The sequence below is a fragment of the Drosophila gunungcola genome, unplaced genomic scaffold (genome assembly GCF_025200985.1).
Source record: "Drosophila gunungcola strain Sukarami unplaced genomic scaffold, Dgunungcola_SK_2 000057F, whole genome shotgun sequence".
NCBI lineage: Eukaryota > Metazoa > Arthropoda > Insecta > Diptera > Drosophilidae > Drosophila > Drosophila gunungcola.
The window spans coordinates 275382-286233 of record NW_026453220.1 but is presented as its reverse complement, the minus strand read 5'-3'; the positions used below and the strand labels follow the sequence as shown (position 1 = coordinate 286233).

General features: G+C 41.2%; 1 protein-coding gene across 7 annotated transcripts; it reads left to right on the top strand.

Moving 5' to 3' along the window:
* Positions 1–5172: 5172 nt before the first annotated feature.
* Positions 5173–10346, top strand: LOC128264071 (uncharacterized). 7 transcript variants are annotated; one of them, XM_052999375.1, is made up of 5 exons: positions 5173–5283; positions 5962–6284; positions 7188–8203; positions 9513–9581; positions 9638–10346. In XM_052999375.1, exons 2-5 carry the CDS (start codon positions 6282–6284, stop codon positions 10224–10226), a joined length of 1677 nt encoding a protein of 558 aa, XP_052855335.1. In that variant the 5' UTR covers positions 5173–5283; positions 5962–6281; the 3' UTR covers positions 10227–10346. The 7 variants fall into 7 exon arrangements, with proteins under 7 accessions (XP_052855335.1, XP_052855338.1, XP_052855334.1 ...); XM_052999378.1 differs by having other exon boundaries at positions 5200–5283; positions 6038–6284; XM_052999374.1 differs by having other exon boundaries at positions 5206–5420.
* The last annotated feature ends 506 nt before the right edge of the window (positions 10347–10852 follow it).

Genomic DNA, 10852 nt, shown 5'->3' with positions numbered 1-10852 from the left:
TGAGGGCTTAAGAATTAAAAATATGTTTCGTAACATTAATGGTGTTTTTAATGCAAAGATACTTGTATGGTTAATTTCTTGTTGGTTGCATTTTTACATAAGGCAATCACATTAATTGTGTACCAAGAATCTTATTGCCTAGTCAATCGCATTATACATGTATCATAATTTGAAATCTTTCAGTCTTAAGGGACTTAAATAAATTCACCATTATTTTTCCGCAAATAAATGCATAATATGTAAGCTCCTTGAATTAGCAAAGAACAATAACAACAATACAGTCTGCTCTTGAAGCAAAGGTACAGTGAATTTCTTATTGTATTAATTGTGTACCAAGAATCCTACAGCTAAGGCACTTGCATAAGGCATGTTCATAGTTTGAAATATTTTGTAAAACGTTACAAATTGAATTCCAAGAACAATACCCATGGCATACCTATGTAAAGCAGTATGTTCTACCCCCAATGGCATTGCCAAGAATCCGTGGCCGGCGACTCATGCTCATCTGTGTAGCCGTATGTCTGTATCTGAGTATCTGTACGTCTGTATCTCGGGACGTTGCCCATAGTGCAAGTATCTCAGTATCTTTGCGCTTTATAGCTATTGGTTTTTGGTCGTTTGCTGGCTGCCGCTTTTCTTTCCGTTTTGAAACAAAAATGAGTACAAGGGTTATTTTTAGAACTAAAATTTTCTTGATTTTTACTCGTTAACATTGCTTACGCTCCGTTCTGTAGTTGCTGTCCATCCCATCTCATCCCGCCCCCGCTCCCCGAGCTCGAAATTTCCTCCGCTGGCGTCACGATCGTATAATCTGTACGTCTGTATGTGCATCCGAATCGTTATGGTATGCCTGTATCTGTATCTGTATCTGTTTCTGAATTCGAATCTGTTTCTTTTTTTGGGTCCGGTGATCTTCAGCGTGGACTGTAAGATCTATCCTCCCCCTATAGCAACTTAAGTAACATTAGTTTCGATAGTTTCCCTGCACCACAGTGATGTGTGTGTATGGGAACATGTGTGTACACTTGGAATAATATAAAAAATGTTGGATAAGCAATGGATTGATGTCTTGTGTTCAGAGAAAAAATAATTGGGAATTATAAATATTGAATTATAATGATCGTGCAAAAAGATCTTAGGTAAATAGGTATATAATTAGTAAAACTATATTAAAATCTAGAATTAAAATATGTAGTTTTTGTAAAGTTTTACCAAAAACTTCCATTTTATATTTACAGTTTTCCTTTGCTCATTCGATTTGATTAAACTTGAGATACACTAACAGAAAAAGTTTAAATACGACAATAGACATTGGATAACTGAAATTTATTGGGTCTTAGAAGAAACAATCTGTGTTACCAAACATTTTAAAAACTCTTTAAAATACATACTTACCAAACGTGGATATGTAATATTTCTAGTTGCTTAACTAAATATGTTAAATATGTAAAAGAAAACAAATTTGGAATCGCAAGAAAACCCTCTAGTTTTATATTACGCAAGAAAATGCGAAATTTGCTGAAGTAATAATAATAATGAATTAACTATATAAGCTCTTCAAGGGTATACAATAATACTAATTATAATTTTACAACTAATACAATGGCGTACGAGTGAGAGTAATTTTGTTATTATTGAATACCTACAAAAAAGCGCACTTTTATCCTGCGCAATATATGATTTTGTTAAGTGTTTGCATGGACTGACAGATGTTCGGATGAGTGAGTGCATGTGGCCGATTTACATGGGATTGGATGCGATGCTTTTACACAGTACAACAGCAACAGAAGCACCAGCAGCACCAGCAGCAACCAGATCTCCTCTCGAGATCAGCGGGGAACGTTTAACGAACGTTTTTTGCCAATGACAGCGGCAACGAGAGTACATAAGATTTATAGTTGCTATTTTTAAAGCGGCGTATTAAGAACCGTAGGCTAGGGCCCACAAACAGTATGCTACCACGGGTCCGAACCGATGCCAACGACAATAACACTTGGCTCGGCCGAAATGGGGGAACTTTACATGCGTTACGATGCGTGTGCCCCTTCTGTGGGGATGGTGTGATGGGTTGTTGAACTCAATGTGGATGGCTGGTAACAATAAATAAGTAAAGTTTGTTTCACATCTTAAAATGGTCGATATTACCCGCTTTTGCGACTTAGAACTTCCTCGGCCTGTTGGTAAATGGCCCCTCTTTTTAAAGATTTTTCCTGACGCTTTAGTTAGCATAGTTGATGATTTGTATTAAAAAAACAAAATAATTAACTTGGAGGTAAGCTTCCTTCCTCATACAGGCTGTAGTAAATAAGACACCTGAACGAGGAACCTTATTGTCGCGAACTCGAAAAGTGCATCTGGTCATGAAAGACTTTTACCAAGGAAGATATTACGACATGTGCCCAAAAACCTTAAGGCGATTTTGTTTAAATACAGAGGATTGATATCTTGAAAAAAGAGAATTCGCGCTTACACCCATAAAGCCATCTGCCAAAGGAGCTACAGCCTCTTTTTACGTTAGCAATCACAACTGATGAAATATATTGGGTATTTTTGTAAGCAACTGTTTTTTTTTTTTTTTTTTTTTTTTTTTTTGTAAAATCTTGAATGCAGCGGATTTACCCACAACTTAGCCAGCGCAAAGCCCCGACCGATTTTATCCATATATTTGTGTATGCATTGGGTGCTTCTAAGCACATGCAGATGTATGCACTGCCGTCGATCCCGTTCCGGCGAATGTTTATGGTATAAGCAAAACCGAATTACGTTGGGCCGTCGTTATTTGGATTTTGGCTTTGCTCGCCCACCTTTGACATCCCGTTCCCGCTCGAAAGTTTGCCGATTTTCATTGATTAGTTTGCCTGACTCACGTGTCGAGCGATCCGATCAACGATCACCGATCGCAAGAAATCTGTAGTGGTAACCAAAACGCCTCACTCTCTTTGGAATTGGAATTGGATTTGGATTCAGATTCGGAATCGGAATTGAAATTGGAATTGGATTGGGGTTGGGTGGTGTTGCTGGTGGCCGTACAAATTTTACTCACGGCCCCACCGGTATTTTTAATTTTTAGTACATATACCGCACACACACACACGGACACACAAACACGCACACACAGACAGACGTATTAACGTATGCTCTGGCAACGATCGTATTCTATTTGTAATCCAAAATAAGTGTACGTATCTGTAGCTGTATCTGCATCCGAACTGAACTATGTGGTTCGCTTTACGATCTCTCGTCGCCCACTCTCTTTGCCACTCAGCGAACGCTTTTCATTTGATGTCTTCTTTGTGCTCCGTATCGAGGGTCTTGGACTGGGACTGTGACTGTGACTGGGACTGGGACTGGAATCGGGACTGGAACTGGGTACAGCCTGCAACCTATATCTTACAGCCAAAGTAGTCACCGATCTGGAACACCAGAGACCGAGTTCGAATCGGAGAAAGTTTCCAATTTGGGGGCATGAATCCCAGGCGCAAGCTCGAAATCGAGTGTCTCAGCGACATTTATGCGTAGTTTCGATAATCTCTGGACTCTCAAAACAGTGTTAGGCGGGAGCGGGGTTATCTCCGACCCAATGACTTATCACTGTAGCTTGGTAGTTGGTCCGTAAACGCGTCACGACTCGGATTCGAACTGAAAGCCCGAGCCGAGCAACCATTTTTTCATAAGACCACTTTTTTGATTAGACCTCCAAGTTAAAAACAAACTTCTTCAACGAGGGTTCTGTTCTGTGACCCAAATACAATTTTGTGGAAACTGTTGATGAACACTCTTCAAATTTGAAATTGTTCAATACTCATAGCCTAAACTTCCACATCCTATCTTGTCTTAATTTTTTTTTCTCTAATTTGTCAAATATCTCCTAAGCATTTCCGCAATTTTTTAAATATTTACCAATATTGTGCTATGTCTTGTCAAAAATAACCATTGTATCCTAACCTAAGACAAATAGTAAGTACAAATTAAAATTTTTACCGATTTTTTTTACATTTACACCTAATTTCTGACTAATTTAAAGTACTTTACCAAAAACGCATAGCCTCAAAATCAAATTTTTTTATTTTTAAGTGAAATTTATACTATAATAAATCTTGAAAATAACAAAGGAAGCAGCCATTAACTGCTTAGTTAAAATTAAAAAGAATACTATTGTAGCACTCATGACTAACAGATCGATATTCACAACATTATATCCTTTTGTTTTTTGAGTACAAATTTAAAATCTTGATCACCATTGCATAACCTGGAATCACAGATCAACAAATCTTGTTAGCGAATCTGCCACCTATGTATGTAAATATGTATGTATTTTCCAATATTAACTCTAAGCATAAGATGAAACATTAATTTATAGCAGATGCTAACCTGGTGCGATTTATCCAGTGCTCGAGATGCAGTTTCGCTGCAGAGAGCATCAACCCAAAAGTCGAAACAGAAGCCAACGCATCCACCAACTGCACAACATACTTGTATCTATATTTAGGCTACGACTTTTCCCACTTGGCTCTTCATCGATCTAGAATCTAGATCCATCCCCATCCCCATCCCATGCCATACCATACCATACCATACCATACCATACCATACCATACCATACCTTACCCATACCATACCATCCCGAAGCAAACTGAAACGAACACATGCGCAGCGCAGACGGGAGGAGAGTGGTTCCTAGAGTAGGAATCGAATTTGAATCGGAGTAACTGCTTCCCTCTTCGGGTTGTGGCTCGTTGGAATCTTGCTTGCTCCGAACCGATCTGATCCGATCCGCTGCCTCCTCCGCCTCCCCCACCTCCTCTTTTTCCGCCTTTGCTGCCGTAGTCACTGTCTCTGCCCGATTCTATAAGTAGACGTACGTACATATGTCTGTACATACATACATACTCGTGTATATTTATATATCCGCACACACATACACACACACACACAAGCACGTTTAGCGGCACACATGTGCACCGCAGAAGGCATCGCCATCGCCTCTCCGCCGCAATCTACCAGGTTAGAGCAGCGCCGTCCCGTTCCGTTCCGTTCCGTTATGTGCCGTTATGTTCCGTGCCCGAGGAGCGATCGTCCGCCTAACGATCGTAGCGGTATATATATACATATATGCGAGTGCTCGTGCGCCATGTGTGTGTGTGTGCGTTTGTGTGCGACTGCCGTTAGTATCGGCAACGGGATCGCAAACAAAAAGTTCAGTTTCAGTTTCGTTGTTGTTTGGTTTGGTTAGTTTTAGTTGGTTAGTTGGAATCTCAGGAGCAGGCGGCCTACGGAGAAACGGTAAACGGTTGTCCGGCAAAAACGATATCGAGACGCGCGCCTCTTTTTTTCTCTCAGTGCAAATGCAGGTCAGCGAAAGCTTCCCGTGCGTTATTGGAAGAGAGGGACAGAGAGTCCGTGAGAGCCCGTGCGTGTGTGTGAGTGAAAGAGAGAGGAAGAGTGCAAAACAAGGAGGATAAAAAGGAGCAGCAACAACAACAGGGACCTGAAACAAACAAAAGCTTTGTTGGAAATAATAAATAATATAAAAATAAAAAATATAAATATAAATATAAATAATAATTGTAAATGTGCGGTCGGATATTCCTGAGTGTGTACGCAAGGCACATGTGCATCTGATTTCGTGATTTGTTTTTTTTTGTGGCGTTTAAAGTTTTTTTTCTTTTTATTTTGCGTGTTTTTGTCGACGTTGCCGTAGCCGATGAGCCGCCGTCTGAGGCTAAAAGGTTAACTTCTAAATATTAATAGTCGTTGTCGGTTTGTTGTCAACAACAAAATGCGAGTAACGCTAAAAACAACAAAGAACACAAGTACAAAAATCCCGTTCATTCGTTTATTCCCATTTTTATTTAGTTGTTTCTTGCGCCGTTTCGGTTTCTGTGTTGTTCTTGTTGTGATCCGCTCTTCATTTTACACATGAACACATATGTATATATGTATGTATTTTTTTTTTTGTAGAAAGACTCACACACATGTACAGTGTGTCTATAATCGCCGAGCTTTACTTTAACCGTTAAGCGTCGAACTTTACAAGGGTTACGCTGCGTACACACTAGGCCCATTTGAAATGCAAACGACACACGGCCGGAACATCTACAACAACAACAAACAGAGAAGCAACAAGAGCAGGAGAATCCGCCATTAAAGCACAGGAACGAATCCGCCGCAGAGAATAGAATAAAAGAGAAGGGGAGAGAAGAAAGACAAGATCCAGCGTTGCGCCTCCTCAGCAGAATCGTGGCATCAAGGAGAAGCTGCTGACAAAACATAATTCACAAATGGTAAGCAAAGCAACCGAAGATCAGCTTCCAGGGAGCTCTGTGGGTAGAACAAAAAAAGAAGAGATTCGGAAGTCTTTGCAGATTGGGTCGGAATGCCAAAGCATGATGATCATGGATCATCAGCAGTGACAATAAGCGAATATCTGTGTTTTCGCTGTGGTTAGTCATCGTCAATTCTGCTGGGGGGAACATTTCGAAGAATAAGCTCTTACCAACAGCATGCTACATGTTCTAGTCAGAATTATGACACGTCCAGTTCTTAAATAAGTCGGACAGCATATTGAAACCTTATTCAGCTCATCAGAACCACCAGTTTAGCTTATTCCCAAATTTTTTTTTGTGGAACTTTTTAAAAAACCAAAAAGAGGTCTGCTTTCTTTTTTGCCAATTTCTCGAAGGCATTGTACTTAACAACAAAGTTGTATTTGACATACATTTGAAAACTACAAGCTGCTATAATATATAAAATATTCTTTATTCTTATTTCACATATGTATGTATGTAGGTATAATTTATATATTAAAAAATATTTATTTTATAAATTGAAAAAAAAAGATCAGATATTAAAAACATTTTTAACCCAATACAAAGTGCAGACGAACAATGATTGGTTGTTTTCTTAAATTGTTATAAAAACATTTACAGTATATTTAAAAGTGAATTTCAAGGAATTATAAAGAATTTTCAATTTCCCTGAACAACTGACACCTTGTAAACGGTTTTTTAAACCTGATTTTGTTTATTGGTAAATACGTTTATTGGTAAATAATTGAAAGAAAATGTACATATGTAATTGAGCACTTTACATTGTCTTACTACTATTATTTTGACCATAGCTGTATATCATGTAATAATCCTGCAATAGCACCACCGAAAATAACCCAGCATTACCGATCCCCACAGGAGACGAAGAACCCCCCGCCGGTGACGAGCAGCTACCACCATCAGCGGGCGCCGCGCACGCCGGAATCGTACTTCAACGTGCCGGAGTCGGTGGCCCTGCTCAACATCGTCAAGTCGGAGCGCATCCAGAGCGCGTTCCAGTCGAACCGCAAGAACCATGCCAGCGTGTGGGAGATGGTCGCCGAGGTGCTCAACCGATTCAGTGCCCGGAAGCGGACGGCCAAACAGTGCTGCAACCGCTACGAGAACCTCAAGAAGATCTACACGCAGCTGAAGAAGAACCCGGAGCGCCATGTGCGCCGCAACTGGCCGTACATGTTCCTCTTCAAGGAGATCGAGGAGCAGCGCGGCGAGTGCTGGGGCTCCAACGGCAAGCGCCTGGCGCTGATCTCCAAGAACCACAACGAGCTCTCCTACTACCAGCGCCGGCGGCAGGCGGCCGAGCTGGGTGTGCTCCTCAACAAGGACAACCTCACCCCGCATCAGCACAGCCTCCTGCAGAGCCTGAGCCAGAGCCAGAGCCACTCGCACGCCCACTCCACGGACTCCTCGCAGAGCGGCAGCAAACTGGAGCGCTTCCTGCCCAACCACTTTGTGGAGGCGCAGCTGAACGAGGTGCCATGTTCGGTGGGAGTTGGAACTGGTGTATCCGGTGGCCTATCCGGTGGCCTATCTGGTGGCCTACCCGCCGGCGTTTACGACGAGAATCCACTCCAGATGCAGGTGGCGGCCGCAGCCGCCGCTGCCGCAGTGGCCGCCCACAAGCGGCACGAGCTCCAGATGGCCAGTGTCGGCGGTGTTCAGATGGCCACGCCCGGGGACGACGACGAGGATGAGCCCGAGCGTCCTGCATTTAAAAGCCACCTCCACGGTCTGGGCCATGGCTTGGGCCACGGCCTGGGTCACGTGCCCATGGATGATCCCGGCGAGGCACCCGACTTTGAAAAGGACTGCAATGGAGCCCTCAACATGCACCACCAGAACAACAACCACCATGAAAATAACATATCCATGAAGTGAGTACATGAACAGGCCAAGGGTATTACCTGAGAATCTCGGGTCAGTAGTTGGTAGCTCCGTGTGTTTAAGGTGGAACTATAATGTGGTTTATGGTACACTTAAGGAAATCAATAGTCAAACAAAATTATTTATTCTATTTCTATGCTATTTACAAAAGGTTTCATTGTACAAATATTTAAACTTTTAGTCATTAAATTAAAAAATCCAAAGTTCCTTAAAGCTCAAGTTTTAAAAAAAACCAAGGTATCATTTTTTTAGGAGGTAATCTCAGTGTCAGATTGAAAATCGTTATTAAGGATTTGAAAAGTAAATTTAAAGGGTCCGACATTATAACACCCTCTCCTCCGTTCATAATTATGAATTGCATACTTTTTAGGAACACACTGACCTAGTGGCAAAATAACTCTAGTGGCTTTTTAATTTAAAAATAAACGGATTCAAAATAAGAGATATATTTCGATTGACCATTAACTCTTTTAATCCTTCTTATGGATGATTTTTGATATAGTTATAGGACATTTTTATAATTCATTTATATGCAAAAATCAGAAAGGTTATGTCGATTTTCCTAACGATGTTTGGATTTTTTACTTAAGAGCTATATTTTTCGTCATGTAATGTATATGTTTACTAACGAAAAATTATAAATTATAAGTTAAACAAATTATAAAATCATTGTTTTTAATCAAATACGCAAACTGTTTGCGATAAAGTTTTTTTTTTATAATTTCTGGTAATCGGTATTTTTCTTTTATAAAAATCTGTTGTCTAATTAAACAGTTGTCATAGAAAAAATCCGAAAATATACAACTTTTTGAAAAATCCACATAACCTCATTATTTTTAAACATATAGGCATACAAAATAAGAATATTTAGACGTTTTAAAAAAAAAATACATCATTTTGTTGTAGCTGTAAGGTTATATAAACTCCGGATTGCCAAAGATTGCTCTCTTCCTAGTTCTAATACAAATTTAAAATGAGAGTTGTTCACATACAAAACTCTATTTGGCATACGTATCGTATGAGTAATTTTTGTGGAAACAATGAGACATTGTGCCACGCATAAAACATAAAATATAATTAAATAGGGATTGCATACCAAAGTATGTTTTTATTTAACCACTCGTTTGTACACGCTGCTATTTGTATAGTTACATAACTATTTTCTATAGTTACAGAACTATGCGCTTCGGGCAATTTGACCAAGCCAATTTAGTTGTTATTTTAATATCAATTGTTGGCTCAATTAGTAGGAACACCTGTTAGATTATCGAGACTAGCTCCATGCTCTTCTGCCCACAGGTCGGAGCCACTGTCGGAGGGCGAGTTCAATCCGGACGACATCCAGCTGATCCAGACGAACTACAATGGGTAAGCAGGAACCTAGAGATTCCCCTTTCCCCTCTAAAATCCGTGTTATCTTGCAGGGCACAGAACTACTATTCACCGGGCCTGGATGCAAATATTCTGCACCCCGACGTGATCGTCGATACGGACAATCTGTCCGACTGCTCCTCGTCCACCACGCTGAAGAAGAAGCGCAAGATGTCCACCTCCACCGATGGCGACAGTACCAACTACGAGCTGATTGAGTATCTGAAGCGGCGCGAGAAGCGCGACGAGGAGTTTCTCAAGCGGATGGATGCGCGCGAGGACCGACTGATGAACCTGCTGGAGCGCACGGTGGTGGCCATTGAAACGTTGGCCGTGAAACGGACACTTTCGCTTCCCGTGACGGCCAAAGAGGGGAACCCCGATCACTTTTCTCCGCCACCAGAAGGGCATTTTGCAGCGTCCTCATCACAACCCGCTGAGCAGCCCAGTTTGGAGCGGATAGGCATTCCGCCAGCCAGCAGCAGCAGCTCCATTACCATCGGGAATCAGGATATGGATGAGGGTCACGTCATTGACGTGCCTGATGATAGCGATAGCGGTGGCGATCCTCAGGTCAAGGACACGGCTGTCGAAGTACCAAAAGCTGGAGATGAGGAGCGAGCCGATGCCAAGCAGACATAGAATACAACACACACTAACACACACCAACACACACACCAACACGCACCAACACACACAAACACCCACTAGATTAACGCTCGCTAGACCTACTTAAACCTTCCACCCATAATCCCTCCCCACCAACAATCCCGCACGGATTGCGAAGGAGGAGGACACAGTGCCAAAGAAGAGCCACGTCTCGAATTTTTATTGAGATTGCCATGTTTACTTAGAGAGCCCACGAACTTAATGGAATGTTGAGCAGCGCAATTTTTGTTGCAGCGATAATTTTAATTTAAATTTTTTTAATTAGCTTTTAGTTAGGCGGAACCCCACCACCGGATGCCAAATGAATCTCAACACAGCAGGATTCTCACCGCTACAATAATCTAGTTGGAGCTGCAACGGGGCTCAAATGCATTTGTGCAGCAACTTAAGCACAATCATTTCTTTTTTTTGTAATCTAGATAAATACATGTACGACTTAAAAAAAAAGAACAAATGTGGTTTATTTTACAAAGGATTAAGGATTAAAACTACATGAGGCATGCCCTGGCTTTTACTTTGTCACTTTTTGGCCAATGTTTCGCAATACTTACGCATGAATAGAGCATTTAAAATTCAGAGAATGCCTTTTAATTACCATA